Source organism: Pinus tabuliformis, chromosome 5_2 (genome assembly GCF_031772625.1).
Source record: "Pinus tabuliformis cultivar Carrire ecotype Pingquan chromosome 5_2, CPIR1, whole genome shotgun sequence".
In the NCBI taxonomy this organism is placed as follows: domain Eukaryota; kingdom Viridiplantae; phylum Streptophyta; class Pinopsida; order Pinales; family Pinaceae; genus Pinus; species Pinus tabuliformis.
This window is the reverse complement of record NC_142306.1, coordinates 121561320-121587579: the sequence shown is the minus strand read 5'-3', so window position 1 is coordinate 121587579 and position 26260 is coordinate 121561320. Positions and strand designations below refer to the sequence as shown.

Below are 26260 nucleotides of genomic sequence, written 5' to 3'. Positions count from 1 at the left end.
CAGCTCTTCTTGAGATATCGAACTTCCTTGAAAGTGAGTGCTCTAAATGACTTCAACCTCCTTCAATACATAGACTTCTTATGGGTCGAATGGGGTTCCTTATGCCAACATGATGTGGAGGACACACAATTCATATTTGACTTGATACAAGACCTTTTTACATGATTCGAAAGCCCAAGAAGGTTCTCTTCGAATATACAATGACTCTATAAACTCTATTAATCCTAGGAGTCCACAATGGGGACTTTGACTAATATAATGATGACCCAAGCATGAAACCCATGATTTAATAAGTCATTGTTACAATAATAAAAATTCTTTTCTTTATTTTTTGACAAGTACATTATATAATGACTCAAGTACATTATTGAACCGAACATAGTTACATTTTATAACATGCAGTGGGTATAAGTGCATGCCCCTCAAAACAACCAACTTCCCATCTAGCCCTATGAACTCCATCTCCAACTTCCTCTAGTCCGTGGTGACACGCCCAAGGGAGTAATGCCACTCAACACCCATTACCACATTGGTGTCCGAAACATCAACTACAAAGAAATGATCCGTCATCGAATAGTTCCCCATAGTCACGGTCAAACTAGGGACGTAGCTAGTGCACTACATGGTCCTGTCCCCGGGCACTAGAACTGAAAATCCCTCGAAGTTCTTTGTATGTATCCCTCTCTGCTCCATCATCTAGGCATCAATGAAATTGTGGGTAGCCCCACTGTCCACCAGCACTGATACACATTGTCACTACACCGTGCCTCTAATCCTCAACATTAATTACTCTGGTACACCCCGAAGTGAAGCAATAACTCTTCCTGTGGGCAAGAAAGGGCCTCTTCTAGGTGGGGGATGTGGGCCTCCTCCTCCATTAGCCTATGGTTTGTTGTCACCTTCCCCTGCCTCCTGCTCCGCCTCATCCTCCAGTGCATTGCCGGAGAACACCTCTATGTAATGGGGCTTGCCCTTGGTGCACCTATGCCCCAGTGCCCATGGCTCCTAGCAAGTGAAACACAACTTCCTCCTTCTGAGGTCTCTCCTAGTCTCATCGTCCAACTGCCCACACCCTGGCATCTCCCTCTGTGGTTGGGGTTTGGTATCTCTACCTCTATATGGGAAAGCAAGCCTCATGGGTACTGGTGCTCTAGTCTTGGGAATTGCACCCTGCAAGTCCCAAGCCTTGCTCGTTGCATCCTGGAGTGTACTATGTTTGTTCGACCTCACTAATCCTCGCAAAGGCTCAGCTAAACCCTCCACAAACAGAAAGACTCTCCTGGCCTCCGATAGATCTAGCACCATCACTGACAACCTCAAAAACTCCACTATGTACTACTATGTGCTACTTGTCTGCTTGAGCTAGGTCATCGCTCTAAAATATGCCTCAGGATGTCTCAAGCCAAAACGCTCCATCACCCTCCTGGTAAAATCCTAAGAGGTCACGCTAGCATGTCCCAATATGGATAGCCCATGGAACCATCAATCATGAGCATCCACCTCCAATTGCAAAGCATCCATCTTAATTGCTTCCACTTTCGTTATTTGGTTAAGGTGAAAATAAGTGTCAAGCTTTTCCACCCATGCCCTAGCGATGCACTTAGAAAAGCCATCAAAAGTGGGAAGGTACAGTCTCCTGAGTCCCAACTATGCGTTGTAAGTTTGAGCTCTGCGTAGATGAATCACCTGTTCCCTTGCCTTCATTGTCAAGCTTGAGTTGGCAAAATTCCTTAAAAGTCAAGGCAGCTCAAAACTCCTCCCCCATGGACTAATATTCATAGGTATCTCATCCGTGTCCGGATATTCCCTAGTTCCTACAGTCAAGAACGTGGACATGGTAGATCTGGGTGGTCCATTGTAAATGAGGTGGTGGCTCTAAGGAGTAGTATTATCCGTATGGTGGGATGCACCTGAACTCTCTCCTATCTTGGTTGTCTTTGATGTGTTGTTGCCTCATCTCATCCATCACTTCCTTCTGCCCCCTTACCAAATCATTCAAAGCCTTTAGTATCCTCTGAAAAGTTGTGTCATCTTTCATAGTGTTCCTGTTAAGTTTAGGTATGTTCTATGCTAGAGCAATTTATTTAAATTTTCACAGTTAGCAATCACATCAACATTACAATAAACTGCAGATAGAACATAAATATAAAATCGCAGAAGACAAGCCAAGACAAGAGGACACAAGATATGGCGCGAGCCAGGGACAAACCCCACAATGTGTGGGGAACCCTTGATCAATTCTTCTTTTATCTTCAAAGTTCAGCAGAGAAAGAGAGAGAGAGTACATAAGTCAACACTTTGACTTGTCTAGATCTGAGCATATATCATCTTCTATAACGATGAGATCAGTTGAAGACATTCTGCTTCAACTGATCCTCCAAGGTGACTCCTTCACCTATCATCATCCTACATCAGGTTCTCAAGCTGCACCACTGCATACTGCATCATGCTGCACTAATCATGATTATCATGCTGCCCATGTTCATGATCTTATCCATCATAATGTTGTTCAGACTAAGGTGCATCATCATCACGCTACTGCCCCTGCTAATGTATCATTGTCCTGCCATGCACATGATCTCATAGTGTTGCCCATCATGTTGCTTCCTCTGCCTTCTCATTGCTTCATCATGCTGCAACAATTTGCTTCTTTTGATATCAGCCTTAGCTGCTTGCTATGGCTTGCAGCCTCGGCTCTAGCAAAGCACCTAGGCTATAGTTCCGCGTAATCCCTTTACACACAGCGTATTGGTATTCTTCAGCTATAGGTTTTCTTTTATTGTTGCCTGTCTCTATGACCTGTGCATAAGAGTCTCCACGAACTGCGTATGAGTGACTGGAGTCTATATACCCTGATCTACCCCACACGGTAGCCCGATCTACACTGCCAGATCTGCATACATCACAACGACTATTCTTGATGACTGCAATTGCTCCTTTTAATGACCAGCATAGATGTGTCTTTCATGCCCAGCGTATATATATTAAGTGTCTCTAAGACCAGCATAGAACGTTGACCGTTTTATGAATGTTGTGTGCGTATATAGCTTGCTATTGACATATATACATATTGTAATACCATGACAGCGTATTACTGTGGCTATAACCATGACCTTTTCATCGCTGCTGCTTGATGACAATGGTACCCTTGACTTCTTGACCAGCATATATATTCATGAACAGCGTATATAAAGTTTTCCATGTGTGCTCTGCATATAGAGTCTATATGTGCTCAGCGTATATGTGCGTATAGAATCTATATGTGCTCTGTGTCATATAGTAGGGCCTTTCCTTTGGCTACGTATGAGTGTGACTGCAGAAAGCGTGATCATTGACTACGTACAGGTATCTCCCATGGCTGCATGAATGCGTAAAGCAATCTCCCATGGTAGCAAGAAACCAGCGTGAACATTAAGACTGGGTACAGTTATCTTGTGAACATCCACAACGTATTTACTATGAACAGCATATATCATTCATTGAGAGCAACGTATATCTGAGACTGTCTAGCGTTTACATTATAAGCAAATGACTATCCAGCGTTGACTGTGTATTGAGCTGAGTGTAGAATATAGGGCATTGTTATATCTGCGGCCAGGTCTGCTTTAGCTGCGGCTAAGGGTCACTTCTAGACTGCGGTTTAGGAGCCTCCTTATGATAACGGATTAGGGCTTTGTTGATGCGGATATAAGAGCCTCCTCTGCTGCGTATCAGTCCTCCACCTCTGCTGCGTATCAGTCCTCCACCTCTGCTGCGTATCAGTCCTTCATTTAGTGCGGGTTAGGCTTCTCCTTAACCACAAAGTTAACTGTTTATTGGAACTCCTTTGGGCAGAGGTTAGGAGCCTTCCCTTGACCTGCGGCTAGGGCATATCTGACCTGCGGCTAGGGTAGCGTACAGCAGCTAGGGCAACGTATAGCAGTTAGGGCAACGTACAGCAATTAGGGCATCATACAAGGCCAGCGTATTCTTCTTAGTGTCCCTCTTTCACCAAAAACCCAAGACGTGGAGACGAGGAGATCACATGAAGAATATGTTGTGCTAATGACTCCAAATCCTCATCTATTTATACTCAAAGCGTAAGGTGAATAGACATGACGTTTTGGCTTCTAGAGCCTACATAGGAGCTGGTCGGCTTGATAATAATTACATAAACAAAATAAATTCATATCTCCATAAATACTTATCGGAATCAGATGATCTTTGGATCAATCCTACACCTCTCGACGAGAGGGATCCAATAAAATTATCAGCTGCCATAGATAAGCTGACCCACATGGAGTTTTGCCCTAGTTGCCAATTTAACAGTTCCCCATGACCGTCTTTGCTACTTGCTCAAGGACCTCCGAGTCTTGGGTAATCTCCAATTCTCACTCTTTGCCCTTGTTTCTATACCTCTGGTATGTTATATTCTGCTTGTCTCTTAGGGTCATAGAAAGGATTCTTCCCCACAACTGGCAAGATCACAGCTCTGATACCACTGTAATATTCCTAAAGGAAATATTAAGTGATAACATAAACTAAAATATGAACATGCAGCCAAAATTTCCAACACGCAAACAAAATGTCAAATTACGCCAGAGAAATTGCATCCAACACTGAGCCATTTTATTAATTTGAGCAGAATGTAGTACAAATAGCTGAGAATAGAAGAACTTGGGCTTGCGACAGCAAGCAAGGCAAAATCCACGTGATAACAATGATGCCCAAGAGCTGAAAGTGCTCCTCTCCAATTTCTGCGCTAACCTAGTAGTTTTCTGTTGTTGTTGATGGAATGGAAATGGGAATTTTTCCCTCTAATGTGCTCAGAAAATTCTAAAACTTCAGCTAATATACTTTCTCATCAAGGCCAACAAAACCCAGAAAGGGTATGGCTCCAAACCAACTACCCAGAAAACCCACAAATTGGTGTGTTGGCCCAGTTTGTCCTCCTGAATGCACTGCTGGGAAATGGCAGTAAAATGCTCTCCATATCACCAATAGAATCCCTGCAAAAATCCCCTGCAATTCCTTCTCAAAATCCCAAAATTTTCCAGCCCTTCCTCGTCACAAACTCCCACTCAAAACCCCTACGCAACTCCTGCCAGAGAAAGCATGTGCATGCCCAGGAAAGCACCAAAATCAAACTGAGGTTTCCTCCCACACTCAGCCCTGCAAATCACCACAAACCTTCAGCAAATTTGTAGGCAAAGAACTCCCAAAATACCCGGAAACTCGCAGGCACTGTAGTTGTCTCTCCCAAGAAATGCGAGTTCTTCTTCTGCACCTAGTCTGCTCATAGGAATGGCCGAATACACCTGTAATTGTGCCCAGAACAGCTCTGCAAGGTGAGATTGGACTCTCCTAGGGTGGCACTCTAAGTCCACCGATGAAATAGGTGAGATTCCCACCCGGAAATCTCTTGTGCTAAGCATCACAAGTTGATTTGGCTGGGCAGCTCAAGCAAACTAAAGTTCAGATGTGAAAATGGCAAAAGTCCCAAAATGAAGCTCCTTTCTCCTATTTATCCTTCCTGCCTTCTCTCTCCTTGTGGGCCCTCCCATTCGACCTCCCTCTCTTCCCTCCAAATCAAATTCTTCAAGGGAGTTCGAATTTCTCCCTTGGGGTGGTTCCCACATTCCACCATCCATACAATTTTGCTCCCTTTCTAATGTTTCGGAGCCTCCCTTCTCACAAAAATTAATTTGATGTCTCTCACCCATTTTTCCTAAGTTTGTGCCCAAAAATTGTCCATCATCAAAATTGCAAAAATTTAGAATTCACTTAGCAGAATTTTAATTCGAGAGGGAATATTACAATATGAGAAGCTCCTCCAATTGTATTGGTGTTTGGAAGCTCGTGGAAACGGTAGAGGCTATTTGCTTGTGTTTATTGAAGGTTCTTGGAGCTTGAGGCACCAATATGTGCTTGTAGTTCGTGGATCACAAATTCTGGAATTTAATTTCAACAAATGTGTTATGAACAGTTTAATCAAGGTACTTTATATGTGGTGTATTTCCCTTATAAGTTCTTTGTCTTTGCTACTGGAAATGTTGATGAACGTCATATTTCTTAATTAGAACTGGCTGAAATTTGCACCTTCTAATTGTAAACACATTCGTGCATATTTAATAATTCTCCTTCATTAGGGTTCTTGAAATTAAATTTCTGTATTTGTGGACAGCAAGATAAGGGTGTTGTAACCTTTGCTTATTACAGCCTTAGCATCCCCTTATTGCATGATAATAAATTTTATTACTGCTGCCTTTATAGAATCCATATGCCCAAAATTAACCTAGGCACTAATCCCACTCTCAACAATCCAAAAAGAAAAAAGAAAAAAGATCATGAAATCAACCTTTTCCTTTGCTGTTAACCAATCTGAAAATAATTAAAGTACAGATAGAAATCAGACTTGTCCTCCTAAGCTTTGCCACCATTCCTTTTGTGATTATCTTTTGGTAGGTTTAGGATACCTTTGGAATATCCCCTTGTGCCAAAGCGCATCCATCCAAGGTGTCTGAAGGAGCTATCATGATGACAACAGGTAGCCTTTCTTTAGTGCCCCTAGGATCTTACTTGTGCTTTAGAACTTCTATCAAAAAAAACGTAAGGGTTTGGGTAGTAACAGTCCTAATCCACAACAAGAAATCTATCTACAAGAAGATAGGCCCACATACGAAACACTATCTCTACAAGTGACACATTTCAAGCTCCAAGGTGAGGATGTCCAACAAGCAAGGCTCTAAGGCATGAATGCTCCTCAAGAAGGTAAAATGATCCACCCCCACAAGCTTCCAAAGCTCAAACACTCCTCCTAGGTCATTAACTCCCACAGGTCCACCTCACCTACGTGATCACTCAGTCAACCCAAGCGTCCTCAAATCAAGACTCAATGCAACAATCAAATGTGTCCACGCCATCTAAGGCTCAACACTCTCCTCCAAGATGCCCATTGCTCCTCTTCCAAAGCAAGCCGTCCTCCCAAACAAGCAACCAACGCCCATGTGGCCATCATGAAGAAATCCCCAAGTTCCATAGGTCTCCAATGCTCCAAGGAAAAAATCCACATGAGTACCAAGATGAGGTCTAGCAATCAACGAGCAATCCACCTCACATGTATGTCCATAATGGCATATCCAGGAGTCATCCTAGCTATTGTTTGATAATGTGATCGATACTATGGTGTGAAATTTAATTCCAGCATTAATTAAATTCAGCAATCTACTTGTTTGATTGAAATCATAAGGACATTAGTCACCTAGGATTTGAAATTTTCAAATATGAAATTGTAAGGGCAAGTAAGATGGCAGTAGATATACAGGCAACAGTACAAGATGGTTGGCATCTGTAACTATAGTGCAGCAACACAACACAAGGAAAGTATTGTGCAGCAGCTGGAAATTACAGTACCACACCTGATTGTATGGCTGCACAGCAATTGTGAGTTGTATAGGCTATAAAGCACATGGCTCTGATTTATTACCAATCAATGTTCCATCATGTTTCCGGGATGGGGGCATGAAAATTCTATCACTGCAACATCTAATTTACTTTGCCTACTTATTTCCAATAAGTTATTTATGAAATTCCTTCAATAAACATTAAAATAAATTCTGCTGCAGATATCACGCCATAATTCAGAAACAAACACATGCATAAGAATCAACACATTGACACAGTTATTTTGGACAACAAACCCTGGAAAAACCCAATGTGGGAAAACCGGTGCAGCATGGGAGGATTTTACTATTCAGCAATTCTTTTGTACAACAGGGTGCCAAACTGGCTTACCCAACAGAGAGAAAAATTCTCCAGCACTTCTCCCAGTCCTAACGTCAGCCTGGCTAACCTTTGCATAGCTCCCAGACACTCTGCGTCAGCCCCTGCTTATCTGCATCAGCCCTGGGCCTCTCTGCGTCACCCACGCAGGCCCTCTAGTGACTGCGCAATCTACTGCTACGTCTGCCTCTTCTGCCTCTGCGCTGGTCTTATGGTGCTGATCCTAGCTCTCTGTTTTGTACTTGCTGCCTCCTATTGCTCTCTAGACCACTAGTTCGAATTTCTCAGATACCCCGCTCCAAAAATCGAACTGATTGGTCTCCCTCAGTGTGTCCTCCAACTGACCCTCAAGCCTCTTCTTATACTTTTCCTGTTGGTCCTTCAACAGCCGAGATTAAATCTCTAATCAACAACTACGATTAGATTTGGCTTGATCCATGACTTTTGGAACCTTCTAACCTAGTTTTATATTAGTATCAATTAATATTTTATTTTTCCTAAGTTTAGACTTTGGAACTCCATTAAAAATATTAATTATTTTAATATCTCGCAAACCGGTTAGAATCTGCCCAAACCATTTCTGGGTCTTGGATATCTCATGTGCTTTAGCCTCTCCACCAATTTTCATGGCTAGAGCACATCCGATGCTACCCCAAATCAACACTCCCTCTTAGCAAGGATTGTGCTCTAGTAATACTCCACACTGAGCATTACTCTGATCATACGGCATCGGTACCTGTGTTGATGCTAAGCCTCCCTGCCCAACATCCTCTGCATTGTTGCATCTTGTACTGCTACCCATGGCTCTATCACTGCCATTGCTACATCTGTACTGCAGCTCCCTCTGCATCCGTGCTGCTGCTGGTCCATCTTCCCAACACTACATCTGCACTGCAACTCCCTCTGCATCCGTGCTATTGCTGGTCCTTCTTCCCAACACTGCATCTGCACTGCAAACTCCTACTCATCATGTTGCATTGTGCTACTGCACTGCAACATCATACCCATTTCTGCTACTGAAATGGATTCTTTATCATCCCCATCTTCTCCCTGAAATAATCAAACTTGGTTCTTCCAAGGGCCTTGGTAAGGATGTCTGCCACCTGTTCTCCTATAGGAGTGTAGCTCAACTGTACAGCTCCTCGTTGGACACAGTCTCTGACAAAGTGACACCGGATATGAATATGCTTTGACTAATCGTGGAACACTCGATTCCCAAAAGAGCTTGATGCAACTCTGATTATCGCACATGATCCTGGTCGCCTCCATTTTTCTTCTGAATAGGTTCACAAGTAGCTTTCTAAGCCATATGGCCTCACACAAAGCTATGCTCGCCACCATATATTCAGCCTCAGATGAGCTCAGAGCCACAGACTTTTGTTTCCTACTGCACCAGGAAGTCATTCCTGATCCAATGTTGAAACAATACCCAGGGGTACCTTTCTGATCCACTAAACTTCCTACCCAATCTGCATCAGTAAATCCACTCAATCTAATATCCTTACCCCTAGTGTACAAGAGTCCATAATCAGTTGTTCCCTGTAAATACCTGAGAACATGTTTGGTTGCTGCCCAGTGCGCCCTCTTTGGTTCCACCATGAACTGACTGAGGGTGTTGACAGCATAGCAAATGTCTGGCCTGGTATTGACCAGATACATCAGGGACCCTATGAGTTGTCTGTATAAGGTGTGATGAGCATCCTTATCTTCTGATGCATCAATCTTCTTCCAGTTGGTGATCATTGGAGTAGCCATGGGTCTACAGTCCTCCATCCTAAATATTTTCAAGATTTCTGCAGCATACCTCCCTTGCCCAAGGAAGATCTCTCCCTTTTGCTGCCGAACTTCCAACCCTAGGAAATAATGCATCTGTCCCAAATCCCTCATGCCGAATTTTGTGGCCTGATTCTTCTTGCAGTCCCCAATTGGCCTAGATGATCCTATCAGAAAGAGATCATCCCCATACAATACTAAGATTAGCGGCTCATTCTCTACAACCAGATAGTAGAGATTTGGATCCGCATCACTCTTGACAAATCCCATCTTCTGCAAGTAGCCGTCGATTCGACCATACCATGCTCTAGGTGCCTGTTTCAGCCCATACAGGGCTTTCTTCAACCTGCATACATGAGACTTCTTCTCATGTGTCTCAAAGCCCTCTGGTTGTTCAATGTATACCTCTTCTTCTATCACCCAATTCAGAAAAGTCGTTTTGACATCCATCTAATGAATCTCCCACCCCATCTGTGTTGCAAGAGATATTACGGTCCTAATAGATGTATACCTGGCTACCGGGGTGAAGGTTTCCTCGTAGTCGATTCCTTCCTTTTGAGCATACCCCTTAGCCACAAACCTGACCTTATATTTCTCAACACTGTCGTCTGCAGCGTATTTGATCTTGTAGATCCATCTCGAACCACCACTGATTTGTCTTGAGGCCTTAGCACTACCTCCCAGACATCGTTCACCATTATGGAGTTGTACTCCTCTACCATTGCATCTAGCCAAACCTGATGTTGAGTTTCCTCCTGGAAACTGGCAGGCTCCCCATCCTGAGCTACTAATGCCTGATATCTATCTGGTTGTTTTCGCTCCCTCTTACTGTTTCTTGGTGCACCAATGCAGTCCTCTACATCTCGCAGAACTTGATGAAGTTCCCTGCTATTTCTTCCTCTGCCAGCACGTGCATCTGTTAGCTCCTCCTCCTCTTGTGAATCTTCCTGATCCAAGGAAGAATTCTTTACTTTCGTTGGTTGAAGAGGTTTAACCAATGGCTCCTCTTTTGACTGCTCCTCGAAAGGCATCTCACGATATTTTCTAAAAGCCCTGTCGTGCATGAACTTCACATCTCGTCGAACCACTACCTTCCTGCTCCCTGGAAGATAGATTTTGTATGCCTTAGCGTTCTCGCTATATCCCACTAGATACCCTTTTTCCGCAGTTTGATCCAGCTTCTTCCTCTTTTCCTCAAGTACGCGGCAATATGCTAAGCTCCCAAATATCCTAAAATGACTGACTTCGGGTGTCTTCTCTGTGAAAACTTTCTCTGGAGTAATCTTGCTCGACGCCCAATGAGGAGTCCTGTTCTGAACATAGAGTGTTGTGTTGCATGCTTTTGCCCAGAGGAATTTTGGCATATCCTGATCATACATCATGGCCCTAGTTGCTTCTACAATAGTCCTGTTCTTCCTTTCTGCTACTCCATTCTGCTCCGGATTGTAAGGAGTTGTCCACTCTCTTTTGATGCCCTTCTTAGCGCAAAAATCTAGTGAAGTCCTTATCGACATACTCTCCACCATTATCTGAGCACAAAACTTTTATTTTCTTCCCAGTCAAATTCTCCACCAAAGCCTTGAACTCTTTGAATCAATAGAAAACCTCATCCTTGGTTTTCAGAAAATAAATCCAAGTTTTCCTTGAGTGATAATCAATGAAGGTAAGGAAGTACTCGGCACCACTCAAAGCTTTAGTGGACATAGGTCCGCAGATATCTGAGTGTATCAATCATAGTACACTCTTAGCCCTGTTTTTACTTCTAGGAAATGTTGGCATACTTTCCTAGAGCACACCCTCTGCATACATCGTTCCGTACTAAGATCCGGAACTCCCATTAGAGTGCTCCTGAGAATTCTCAGAGCCCCATGGTGCAAATGTCCCATTCTTCTGTGCCATAGTTCGTTCAAGTCCTTGTCTCCATGACTGCCGATTAGTGACATTGGTGATTCTAGTTGTAATCTACACTTTCTTTTTCCAACTTGGGTGTTTGACATATACTTTCTCCTTGATGAAGAAGACGTCATAGCCCTTGCCTTGAAGTTGCGACACGAAAAGTAAGTTGATCCTCAACCCTGGTACATGCAGCACATTGGTACCACAGAACTGTTCTCCCGATTCTATTTGAAAAACTATGGTACCCCTCCATACTGGAGTACACTTTACCTTGTTCCCCATGGTGATCTGAAAGCTCATCTTCTCTTCTCGATAATCTGAGAAACATTCTTTGATTCCCATCATATGCCAAGAGGCTCCACTGTATACCATACTTCTGATGATGCAGAACTAGTCAAACAAGCCACTTCTTCTTCCAGCCTGGAAGCCAACATAGAGAAATCGAAGTCACTTTCTCTTGTGCAGATTTTTGAAAATCTATGCAAGTCTCCTGACGTGGATGCCTCTGCATCATGGTCTCGACCCATAACTGATTTTCCCTTCCTGTCTCTGATTACTTCCTCTGATACCATGTGAAAATTCTATCACTGCAACATCTGATTTACTTTGCCTACTTATTTCCAATAAGTTATTTATGAAATTCCTTCAATGAACATTAAAATAAATTCTACTGCAGATATCACACCATAATTCAGAAACAAACACATGCATAAGAATCAACACATTGACACAGTTATTTTGGACAACAGTGCCCGGAAAAAACCAATGTGCTAAAACCGGTGCAGCAAGGGAGGATTTTATTATTCAGCAATTCTTTCGTACAACAGGGTGCCAAAATGGCTTACCCAACAGAGAGAAAAATTCTCCAGCACTTCTCCCAGTCTCAGCATCAGCCTAGCTAACCTCTACATAGCTCCCAAACACTCTGCGTCAACCCCTGATTATCTGCATCAGCCCTGGGCCTCTCTGCATCACCCACACAGGCCCTCTAGTGACTGTGCAATCTGTTGTTGCCTCTGCGCTGGTCTTCTGGTGCTGATCCTGACTCTCTATTCTGTACTTGCTGCCTCCTGCTGCTCTCCAGACCATTAGTTCAAATTTCTCAGCTAACCCCGCTCCAGAAATCGAACTGACTGGTCTCCCTCAATGTGTCCTCCAACTGACCCTCAAGCCTCTTCTTATACTTTTCCTGTTGGTCCTTCAACGGCCGAGATTAAATCTCTAATCAATGGCTAAAATTAGATTTGGCTTGATCCATGACTTTTGGAACCTTCTAACCCTGTTTTATATTAATACCCATTAATATTTTATTTTTCCTAAATTTAGACTTAGGAACTCCATTAAAAATATTAATTATTTTAATATCTCCCAAACTGGTTAGAATCTGCCCAAACCATTTCTGGGTCTTGGAGATCTCATGTGCTTTAGCCTCTCCACCAATTTTCATGGCTAAAGCACATCCAATGCTACCCCAAATCAACACGGGGGACACAAGAACAGGGAGCTACACAGGGGGGAGATGTGTGAGCACCCCCAAATTTTATGGAAATTCAAAGGGGGCAAGGGAACGTCAGGGTATGTGTCTATATATATATATATATATATATATATAAATCCAAATTCAATAATGAAATACATTGATTCATACACCATAAATGTTTCAAGGAAATAGAAATAGTAAAAATAATATACATTGATTTAAATTCATCATTCATTATTCTAAAATCTGATTAGTACTAAGTAAAATAGTAGATACTGAAATCTGAAGAGTAGAATAGTAAATTGAAATTACTCAAACTCAAAAATAACAAAAAATGACGAGTCAAAGACTCAGTCTAAAGTCATCAGTACCTAGAGTCAAGACTCAAAAGTTAAAATTGAAAATCGACAATGGACAATGGACCGATGTTATCAAGAACCAAATTGGTCATCAAACCAGTGGACCCCAAAATTGGGAACTAGATAAATACCAGACCAAAAAACTAGTCAACCAAAAAATATATAAATATTCAAATTTCGAAAAAAAAATGTGTAAATAGTCATGTGCATCCATATGAATCCAAACTATCATACACAAAATATGCAAATTTTGTCATATATATATATATATATATAGCAAGGGTGCATATAACCAAAATAGCATTGAATGCAATATATTTGAACCAATATTACATCAACAAAGAGGCTCTAGATGGCCTCTATAGTCCAAAAAAAATCATGCTACAACAAATACCTACATATCACCGAAATCAATGCCTATATTGGGATCCTCCTCATTAATATGAACCTCTAAGCATTAAAATAAGATAACAAAAGGTTAACACGTCAAATCAAGATTTTGTTTGAGTTGTAGGTACAAGTTTACTAGGGTCACAACATAGGAATTCAACAATTAATGCCACCAACATCAATATACATAAAGGGCTTGGTGTTCTTGATTAAACGCTAGTTCCATACCCTCATACATGATAGAATCCAATGGAAATGTTGCAATTCCTCCAATCCTGAAATCCTGAAAATTGTTAAGTCTACTGGATTTTGATTGGGATCTAATTTTCTACTTCTTCCATATGAAATCCAATGAGCTTGGAACCATTCTCAAACACCCTGAAACAATAAATGATAATGTTAAAAATTTAAGTAAAAGTGGCATTCTCCTTTCTCATTAATGAGAAAGGAGAATGTCACTTTTACTTTAGGAATTTAACATTACCATTAATTAAATAGCATTAGTAAGGCCCTAGGGTTGAATATAAGGCTTCCCCACTCACATTATTATTATTTTCAGGCAAAATTCAAGGGGGATGTTGAACCCTTTTTGAAGGGGGGCACCCACAAGCACCCCTATTGGGGAAACACATCCCCCACATTGAGGAAATGTTTCTCCCAGCGTCTCCCCAAGTTTCCCCAAAAGGGGGACGTTTGAAAATGTTTCCCCGTGCATACCCCGTCCTAAGTGCATGGGAAACGTAGGGAACCCCCCCCCCCCCAACTAGTGCATGGGAAACGTAGGGTACCCCCCCCCCCCTCACAACCCTAGGGGAAGCGTTCCTGTGCAACATTGTTAGCAGTGTATATACCAGATTTATTCACTTGACTCTGGAATTCGCTTAACCTGTTATTTCTTCATATTTCTTCAATTTGCAGCAGATTTCTCCCAATTTGCAGTGGTGTAGTCTTTCTTCACTAAGAATTCTGAACTGTAAATGAAGGGTGGCACTTCTGTAACCTATTCCGATTTCTTTATCTTCAGATTTTATTTGAAGCAGAGTAATTCTCCCTTCAACAAAAATTGTGACTTTAAATGGCTGAAATCCTAATTTTGGTCAAAACCCTAAAACCCTGGAGTTCAGAGAAATTTTGAAAAGATAGGTTTCTCTAAAATCCAGATTAAATAAAGTCTGATAAGAAATGTGGCCAAGGGCCAGATCAGAAACACAGCTCTAATACCAATAAAATGAACAAGGTTCATTTACCAAATTTCCAACATAAGGACAATAGACAGAAATACATATAGGATGTGAACAATGTATAAATAAATAATGAATAAGATAAATGATAATGATAATGACCTACGTGATAGTTTTTACACATTGACGGGTCACAAGGTTGATGGATCATGTCCTTTTGTTAGATCATGTCCTTGGTTAGGATGTGTCACTTCATTCACTATTTATTTTATTATTATTCATTTATCTAAGTTTATTCCAGGCTCTTTTCCAACCCACTCCCATTTCAACAATTTCCAGCCTTATATTGAGTTGGGTATCCATAAACCCTCTCTCATTTAGATTGTGTTGGGTATTAATAAACCCACATTCACTTGTATTTATCTGTGCATCCATTAATCCACTCATTTGTATATTGAATGGGGTAACCACAAACCCACTCCCATTTGTATTTTAGCCACTATTGACCCTATAGTATATACTGAGTTGCGTATCTAATAACCTAATCAAATTTGTATTTAGGCCACAACCAACGGTATATTGAGTTGGATATCCATTAACACTCTCCTATTTGTATTTCATCATTTTTTTCTGGCCCTCTTTTCAGCATGGGGGTGTATTGAGAATGGTGTAAGCTTTTCTAGTATTGGCTAAGGCCAACATAGTCACCATTCACTTACTGACAACTGTATCTCTATATTTAGGTAAGGTCAGACTAGTCAATGTGAGCCCAAAACCCTTCATAGGGAAAACACCTCTTGAGTTGTGTATATATACACAATTCTCATTTGTAATTTTACATATCATGTGATCATTCATTTATTCTTAATAAAGTCTTTTGCCTAAGGGCACCAAAGTGTTGTGCTCTCTCTTGTGCATGGATTTATATCTCTGACTAGTGCACTTGTTCACGGGTTCACTCTCTCCAGAATTGTGCTCCTCTTGGCTGATTTAACTTTAAATCTTACGATGCCTTAGTACTGGTTAGCTTTCTCTTTATTGAGGAATTTGGGTTTTTGTTTTCTCTATTCAATTCTCTAGCCATTTCTTGTGAATCTCAACATTAATATTTTTCATGGATGGGTAAAAATAGCTCTTATAATAGTACACTGGTATTTCAAATAGGTGTTCGGGTTCCTTTGGCTTTCATTTCCTTCTACAAAAAATGTCTTAAAGCATTCGCAATGCCAAAAAGTTCCAAACAATCCCAACTTTTCAGAAGCGATAGATCCAACAAAAAGTGACTCTGAAAGGTGATAGAGACCCTAGACCATTGTTGTTTGAGATGAAATTTTCAGTGAAAGAACCCCTCTAAAAAAATTTCAAGTTAATTGCAAGCAATAATGACATGTATTTCAAAGTTGCAGATAAATGGGTTCAATGCAGCTATTACTTTGAATAATCTCTTGATACACCTGATAGGGTTTCATAGGCCTGTGGAAATTTTTTCACCAAATAATTAACTATTAATATCAAAAAAAAGAGCAAATAATATCTTTCATAAGGCTTCCTCTCAAAAAATCTGAAGTATACAACGACGGGTCAGAATTGATCAGACTCTACCCAAACTCAATGATATATACAAAAGACAATAAACCAAATTTGCAACATGTATCACAAATCCTTGTTTCTGTCATTAAATAGCATTAATTCTTAAGATGTGACAAAGAAATTCAACTTGTATGAGCAAAGTGGATTATAGTATGACAGCTTATCAATGGGTTCTTGGTCAGTTGGAAAAGCGAGTGTGTTTCACATCCCCACCCACCACCAACCAAGACCCAAATCCTCAAAAGACACTTTTCACCCCTCAAGGGCTGTCTCACCCAATGTGGAAAAAGTCGAAGTTGGGACTAAATCGGCAAGGGTCCAAAAATTGAAAAACTCGTTAAAGTCGGGAGTTTTTTGAAAAAGTCGGCAAAATTAAAAAAAATACAAAAATATTCTTTTTTATTTTTATTTTTTTAACATCTAAAGTATCCACAACATCAAACAAATGCATTTCCACATAAACATGTAAAGAAAGCTAATATATAATATGTATATGAAGTCTAGTGCTACATCACATATCAAAATAGTGAATCAACTCTTGAATCCTGAGTCTTGTCCCAGTCTCAACTCTCAAGAGCCAAAATATCAACAAAAAATATAATAAATGTATATCATGAGTCATCTACATGTCATAAAGTAATCAGTCACTGAGATCCTCTACCCCTTTTATAGGAATAGGGAATAGCCTTGCCTTTTCCTCTAGAAGAAGAAGGCCCAACGCCTGGGGATACAAATGGACTCAGTCATCCTCTAGAAGCCAATAAAAGATGTGGCATATGTCCTATGATGTTGTTGCCCATCCTAGATGGTGTCACCTCCTCCTCGTCATCCTCCTCCTGCTCTGCCTCCTGACCCTCAGGCTGCTCCTCTACCTCTAGCTCTCCCTCCCCTGCAACTGCTACCTCCTCTGTCGCTAGTGCCTCTGGATCCACATCTAACCAATCAGGGATCGAGTCAATGGTTGGCCTCTCAGTCTCCACCCTCCATGCAGCAGGGGAATCAATATTGTCCAATGAGATGGCTTCCACATCAAGAGTTTTTTGAAGTTGTCTCACCCACAACTGAAGATTGTAGTAGACGTAGACCATGTCATTGGGGCGTTGGGACTCTAATCTGTATTATGATCATAGATTGTAAATTAGTACTTAGAAAATTTAAATATTAAAAATAATCAAATGAATTCAAAAATTTAATTTGAAACTTTTTTACATGTTGCGCTTTTTGTTGTGTATTTTTTCAAATACACTGCAGTTGCGCTCACACCCAGAGGAACTACATGTTTGGTTGAGCACTCGAATGGCAATCTTTTGGACATGGGGTACTCTGCCACCATAGCTTGTCCACCAAGCATCTGCAAGTTAAAAGAAAAATGAGAAACATAAAAACAAAGTTAAAACATTGAAATTCTAAACTTGAAAGTTTGAAACAAACTGAAGCTTACCTGGCATTTTGGTTGTCCTATTCTTAATAGCCATGGTAAAACCAAATGTGCCACTTGCCATCCTATATACCTCCATTTCTTTAGAAATATCTTCACGTTCTTGCTCAGATGCCACCATCCTCTCAACACAAGTGAAGAATCCATCCATCACCTTGGCATCAAATCACAGGAGTCAGAAAATGCGGGGTTGAGGTAGATACCTGCAGCATGAATGGGGCGATGGAGGGTATTGTTCCATCGCTCATCAATCACTCTCCATATGACCTATTGTTTCTCTAACCCCTCGTCTCCCTTATCTTCATAATAAGCACAAATGGCTTCTTTGGCCCTATCCATGGCCTCATACAAGTAGCCCATTGCGGGCTTGTCTCCATCAACCAACCGAAGAACCCTTACCAAAGGTTCTGAAATGGCACACACCTCCTCTACTCCTGCCCAAAAGCTCTGATCATATGAAACTAGTCTGCATATGCCCTCTCCCTCTGGTTTGTGGTTAATAGATAAAGCACGTGAATCCAGGGAAATAAACATGCTCTTCACATCCCACATAGAATTCAACAGAGACTGAAGAGATATGAAAGTAGTGGCAAATCGTGTAATGACAAGACGCACCAACTCTTTGTTGTTGATGAATCTTCTCATCAAGCTAAGCACAAATGCATGATTATATATAAATTTTGTTATGCTCCCGGATGATTCAACAATATCCCTCACAAGAGGAATCTTACTTATATCCTCCAACATCAGGTCAATACAATGAGCAGCACAAGGTGTCCAAAACAAGTTAGGATACCTCTCCATAAGTAACTTGCCAGCTGCAGCATAATTTGCAGCGTTGTCTGTTATGACTTGGACAACATTTTGTGGGCCTACTTCCTGAATGAAGATGTCCAACAACTCACATAATAAACGTGCATCTTTAATGTGTGGAGATGCATCAACAGATTTCATAAACATTGTCCCCTTGGGACAACTAACCAAGAAGTTAAGAAGGGTCCTACCATCTGGTCAGTCCAACCATCTGACATGATTGTGCATCCAGTGTGTTCCCATGATGCCCTAAACTCCTCCAATCTAGCAGTGCAATCAGTCTTTTCATCTTGAAGAAGAGGCCCTCTCAATTCTGCAAAGGTATGGGCTTTGTACCCTGGGCCAGCAACAGCAGCCAGCGACAGCAACAACATCAAACATAGGTTGGTTGAATGGGTTTGTATAGGTAATGTTGAAAGGAACATCACTCCATAGAAGACACTTACTGACCAACTTGTCAGCTTCTGCCTTTTCCTTTTTTCTAAGTGTCGATTTGATGCCAGGTTGTGCACCAGGTGTGGTTCTAGGAACAAAAAAAGTTGAGAAAGCTGAGGGGTTGGGACATGTGGGTGTGGAAGGTGATGTTGAAGAACCACTCTCACTTCCCCCCACTCTTGAGGCCCCTACAAGTTGGATTTTTAGTGCTGCCCTGGTGTCTTTGCCCTCCTCTTTATCCATCAACAATTTAATGGCATGCCAGATGATTTCTCGAGATAGATCTGGGCAAAGGTCTACATTTTGCCCTGGAATTTGCCCCAAATGAAATTTTAATTTGTTGATACCCCCTGACATATGCTTGCCACACAACTTGCAAATCAAATACATTCTATTGACCCCCCTAGATTCGGATAGAGTATCAGGTTCACCATATTCCCACATAGGGTCTAAAAGCCTTGGCATTTTGTTTGAAACTTTGAACTTGAATTTGAACCTGGGCACAAAAAAAAATTGAAAAAACTTTAGAATAGTCCATCATATAAGAAGCAAACACAAATGTAATTGTTGATTTTAAATTTTAAATGCCTCTTCTTACTCACTTGAACACACTCAAATTCACTAAACAAGGGTTTGAATTTTTGTCATTTGATTCTTGAAAGTTGAAGTTTTGCTTCAATTTAGATTCTAAACAATGTTTTGATTCAAAATTCTAAGCAAAAATAAGATAAAAACAAACTAATAAAATTATAGAAGCCATTTGTGTAACAAAGAGTAAGAGAGAAATTAAAATGCATCCTTGGCAGCAACAAATCGGCACTTTAAATCTCTCATGTTGAGCAGTGGACAAATCTCCAAATCCCCACTGCAAAACTAGCAAATCTCCTCCTCTTGGGCAATGGCAAACACCTCCTCTCTCCACACGGACGAATGGGAGAAAAAACTAAGAAAAATGATGGGTTTTTTCCACTTTTTCGCCTCTTGTTCGTGGCCTGGGAAGTCTTGGCGACTTTTTGGGTCGACTCCAGATTAAATCAGGACTTTTACGATTTAATTTTTATTTTTTCGGGAGTGAAAAAATCAGCCGATTTAATCGGCCAGCCAAGAAAATCGCGTTTTGGGGATTTAATCCCGACTTTTTCCACACTAACTTCTCACCCATGCAAGTGGGTCATTTCATGCAATTGGGCCCAGGTACAAAATTCAAATCTTATATAAGTTTCAAGGAATAACTACCCCCCACCTGCAGCATGTAGGATGAGGGTATCTTTCTAGAGTGTTGTAACTCAGCTACATTCCATTATAACATTCCTAGAATGGGAAGGATATGTTAGTCACAAAGTGACAATAAGAAGCATCTTGTTGAGAAAGAGAAACATTATGGCAGTATAAAAGGCAAACTAAAACCACTGGTTTAAAAAGCTATCATAATCTCAACTCAAGTTGATCAACAAGTGTCAAGAAGCAAACAAATGATTCTAGATTCCTTCATGCTCAAAAGTGACTTTGCCACCAGCATAGCTCCATCTTAACTTCAGGTCTATTAAGCACCAAGAGGGATCAAAAAGAAATTGAGATGCAAATGTCTTGGTGCTTAAAAGATGCATGGTTAAGATGAATCTATCTACACTGACATTTGCATCTCAATTTCTTTTTGATCCCTCTTGGTGCTTAATAGACCTGAAGTTAAGATGGAGCTATATACATTTGCATCTCAATTTCTTTTTGATCCCTCTTGGTGCTTAATAGACCTGAAGTTAAGATGGAGCTATATATATATATATATATATATATATATCAGTGTAGATTCATCTTAACCATGCATCTTTTAAGCATCAAGACATTTGCATCTCAATTTCTTTTTGATCCCTCTTGGTGCTTAATAGACCTGAAGTTAAGATGGAGCTATGCTGGTGGCAAAGTCACTTTTGAGCATGAAGGATATATATATATATATATATATATATATATATATATTAATGCTTGGTATTTTTTTATATAATAGATTTTTTATTTATTTTTTTATTTGTAAGCATTACACATCTCATCCACACAAGGTTGTAGAATGCACCTCACTTGAGTGCAACAAGTACATTCTCTCTTATGAATGAAGACATCAGCTTTTATTCAGCAAACGAACCCCAATTCCTGTGAAAATTTATGAACTGAAGGGCCATATCTAGAAATACGCCTCTAAAAGCATGCAATATATGAAAACATAAATCACCTAAAAAGATGGTTTGGATTAAATTGATACATACCATGGAATCTGATGTAAAATTGAAGAGTTGAAACAGTATAGCAATCACCAAGTACACAACTCCGGTTACAAGACCAAGTGACTCTGGCCTGCCAGACATCCAAAGAATCAGAAATATTAGAACTAGTAGAAAAATAAATTTTCCCAATGTTTATAACTAAGACTTGATCCTGAATCAGTTTGAATGCATTTCCTTGAAACTCAAGTAAGGTCAATTAAATGAGATTTGCATTCCATGTGAGGCGTTTTTTCAAAAATCTAAGTTAACTGTTTCTACAGAATGGGCAAGAGATTGAAGAAGTTAGATTCAGATGGAAAAATGATGTGCTTCTTCCCTTTAAAAGCCATCAATAACTAACCTAGAGAAAGCTAACATCTATGGAATATAAAACTTAACATGCTTTGGATTATTGATAAAATATTTCAGCTAGTAAATCAAATACAGTAAACATTTCCAAGTTCAAAAAAAATGACAAATGCTCTTGCTCTGCAAGATTAAAACGCAGACGTTTACAGGTCTCACTAATAACCATGGAGAAAATAATAAACTTTCATAATGTGAATCAAAAACATTTTGAAGATTATTTCTACATTAGGATGCTATTGAAAAGTTTCAATACTTAGTTGTTAATACCAAATAGGTAGCACACTTGATGTGTGTTACAGTGGTTAATTCTTGACTTGGTAACATTGGTAACCCTATAATGGCCATATGCTAAGTTGCACGAAATGCTGAAACGTTTTGGCGTTTCTAAAACGGGTACATTTAGAAACGTCACCTCCCAAAAATGGAAACGTTGGCGAAACGTCATATATGTATATATAAATAAATAAGTGAATAACACATTATCTTGCAAGAAAAAAAGGAAATGAGACCCATAGATGACATTTTAGAAGGAAAAACAAGTCTATATTAACTCTCATATATGATCAGATAATGGTTGAGTTTCGGCCAAGTTTCGGAGTTTCGGGTACAGGTATGGCTCGAAACGTTGGGTTCGTTGAAGTTTCGTGCAACATAGGCCATATGTAATCATATTGTGTTACTTGATACCCTTATAGTATCAAGGTTTGTTTCTGTAACACACATAAATAATAACAATAATAATAACATAAGACAGGTCATCGATGACGCAACAAGACCAATTGCATGCACGGGAGCTAGCCCAGTCCTATCGGCAGCCACATGTTGTTCTGAGGACATCCCACCACATGAGGAACTAGAAGTTTCCATTTATGGTGCGAACAAGGATTGTCGAGAAGAGGGATATTTGTCGACATGACATGAATGTGCAAAGCCTCACTGGGTAGGGCCAGACCTTATGGCTATAAGAGAAAGGGTTGCTACTATCACCTCAACAACCTTTTTCCTGCTCTTTAGTGGATTCAAGCACAAGGGAGGCTTCCCTAGATCACTTAAAGGATACTCTAATCCTATAGCTCAAGGTGATGAATAAGAGGTTTATGATAGCGATAGAGTACCAACAAGGCCAAGAACGGCCCAAATGTTCTATCCTAGGGTTCAAATACTCTAAGCCTAGACCAACAATAAGGATGCCATAAGTTATGGATTAGTAGATATGTAATCACAAGATGTACAATGTCATATGGCAGCCCGATTTTCAAACAATATTCAACAACAAAGGATCAAAGACATTACAATAGGGACTAGGATTAGGTTAAGGATTATTTCTATGGCGGTTAGGTATGCATAAACAGCGAAAAGAGGAGGTGATGTCAGCCCTAAATAGGAGGTATCAACTATCCATTGTGCTAGATTTTTCCTTTAAACAATTTATAGATGCAAATCCTAATTTGTCAACCACAAACATCCACACAGATTTCATTTTTATGCATAAATGTGCCCTAGAAACCCTAGCGACTAACCCTAGACGTCTAGGAGTGACAAAAAGAAGATAAAATTTAGTAAAATTTATGGATAATCAACACACTAATGGTTAGTGCCTTATCCTACTAGGGTTTAATGGAGTCTTTTATGGATAAAATTCAAGGGAAAGACCTTGATGGAGTAAGGGGGATGGCTAGGGCATCCACTTTTAAAACCCTAACTATTATTCTTGTGAGGGAAGAAATTAAATATAGGGAATGCAGTGTGCACATTTAGAGTTTCCCCATAGGCCTTAGAGAGAACAATTTTACATGCAATCAATGTTGCACGAAGCGGGAGCGAAGCGGAAGCGTTTTTTGGAAGCGGGGACGCCGAAGCGTCATTTTCCAAAAATCTAGGAAGCGAAGCGTCCGCGGAAGCGTCTGCTATATATATATATATATATATATATATATATATATATATATATATATATATATATTTTTGCATTTATACTCAAAACAAACATCCCAAATACCAAATTAATTGTAGAAGACATGAAAACATGCATATTTTTGCATAAATCAAGATAGATATGGCATCCATGATTCCATTGTAGTTACTAGTATGTACAACAATCATCTATATTCTAGCTATTACAAACATACATCAAATTTTTAAGCATATTATAAAACATAAAACATTTAAGCATATTATAAAACATAAAACATAGAGCATATTATGATTTATCTAGCAAGTGAGCAACTGTCAACATTTGTCATGTCCAAAATTCAAATAATAATGTTTACAAAATATGTCACTTGGTCACCGCCAAGCCAAAAAGGTTCAAAATTCAAATTCACAAGTCTACAAGTCTAATGAGTAATCTATGACAAAAAGTAGTAGATTGTGAATATATCTACTAATCTCTCCTCCTTCCACCACGAATAGAACGTGGTGGCGGGCCTCCACGTGGTGGCAATGAAGAAGATGGTGCCTATGGAAGTCGTGGCACTGAAATTGATGAAGAAGAACCCCCTGCTGTTGGTGTTGAACCATGGAACCTAGGAACCAAGGGACCAGATGGGGGTGGGGGTGGTGGCATATCAACACGGTCATCATCATCCTAGAATCGCTCAAAAAATTCATGCAAAAAAAAAACACTAGTTAACAAAAAAATTAAAAAACATGAATTAGAGAAATGCTTTATAAGGGAAAATTGGAAAATTCATACCACAATGGACATACCTGGATAAGAGCATCCTCTAATTGCTCTAGTCGCAACACTCCATCCTCCAAATTGGGCTCCTCTGGATTCTTGTCCCAAATCAACAAGTCTTTATTAGACTTTGCATCTTCACAGTAATGGGACAACAATCGCAAGTTGTAATGAACATAAACCAAGCTCTCTGCCCGGTCTAAATTCAACCTGTTCCTTTTAACACTGTGGATGAAAGAATAAGAGGTCCAACACCTCTCTGCAGAAGAAGTGTTTACCACCTGTGATAGCACCCGCAATGCCAAACTCTGTAGAAGTGGAGTACCCCCTCCATGCATGTTCCACCACTCAAGAGCAGAAAAAGTCTCTCGATCTTTAATTGCATGCATGCTCCCAAATGGACCAGTGTTGAGCGTATAGCTGCTCACCTGTCTCCGTACCAATGCAGCGTCCTCCTCATCAGGGATTAATTTACTCAATGCAGCCATATATTTTTGGTGAACCTCTTGATCTTGGTGTGGTTTTCTCCTGCTTCCCCCCCCAGGTGCTGGTGTTGAAAGACATGATGGATGATAGTATTTAGGTGTCAAAACATATGCTAATGCATGCAATGGAACATTTAGCATTTCCCATCGGTTTTGCACCTCTACACGAATATAATTGTACAAGGTGATATCTCTAGGCTCAACAATGTCTTTAATCTGCCCCAACATGCTATCCATTTGCTCATACACCTCCCCAATTACTGGTCGATCTGAATCTGCAAACTTGATCATGTAATAAATTGGTTTGGTGAATTGCAAAACATATTTAACCTGTCCCCAAAAGTAACTGTCAAGAACAGTGTCCTTGACTGCATTAGCACCATCTATGTCAGTGTTAATTTCATCCCATGTTTCAGCACACACCAGATTAGTTAAAGCTTGTCTCACCTTCACTAGCCGCCTAAAGGTGAGGTAATAACTAGCAAATCTTGTCTTTGCAATTTTAAGCAATTGCAACTTGGAGTAAGTGTCATAGAAGTAGTTTACCCTTGTATGCCCTGTGATGAATTTAATGAGCTGCTTCCCTCTCCTGTAAACCTCAGCAATCCACCCACATTCTTTGTGTTTCACAATATCATGCATCAAAAGGTTCAATGTGTGAACCAGGCACCCAGACCAAAAGATGTGTGGATGAGTACGCTCAATAATTTTTCCTGCTGCCTTACAATTTGTTGCATTATCTGTGATCACTTGAACCACATTATTCGGACCAACATCTTTGATTGATTTCAATAGGAGATCTGCAATGTTTTGTGCAGATGCAGTGATGGAGGAGGAGTCATGACATGCAATAAATACTGCACCACTAGAAGAAACACCAAGAACATTTATCAAATGTTGGTTTCTAATATTTGTCCACCCATCTGATACAATGGATACCCCAGAATCTACCCACTCATTTGTAAAACGTGTCAAAGCTCTTTGAACCTTAGTTTTTTCTCTTTCTAATAACACTGTTCTAGCTTTCTCATAGTTGGGGGCCTTGTATCCTTTTGGGGCTTCATTGATGGCCTTTACCATTTCATGCCAATAGGGAGAGCGAAGCACATTGAATGGTACACCGCAAGCACAAAGAAAACGGACTATCTTTCCATCCACATCATCCCTCCCAGCAACATTAAGGAAATCCCCTATTGTTCTTCTACCTCCAGAGCTTGCAGAAGTACCATGAGGAGATGAGCAACTACCAAATTTAGAGGTTGCACTTGATTCAGAATGAGTTTTTTGTTTCTTGTTTTTTTGTTGTGCAGCCATCTCTATTTGGATGTATTTTCTTCTTTCTTCAGTTGAAA

The 26260-nt window shown here is 40.3% G+C and overlaps 1 protein-coding gene across 1 annotated transcript in view; it reads right to left on the bottom strand.

The window, feature by feature from the left end:
• The window catches only part of LOC149157800 (uncharacterized), a 294458-nt gene that overhangs the window by 195920 nt on the left and 72278 nt on the right, over positions 1–26260 (bottom strand). The window contains exon 2 of the mRNA XM_089436018.1: positions 21378–21465. Coding sequence (XP_089292144.1) covers positions 21378–21465 — 88 coding nt within the window. The remainder of the gene's footprint in view (positions 1–21377; positions 21466–26260) is intronic.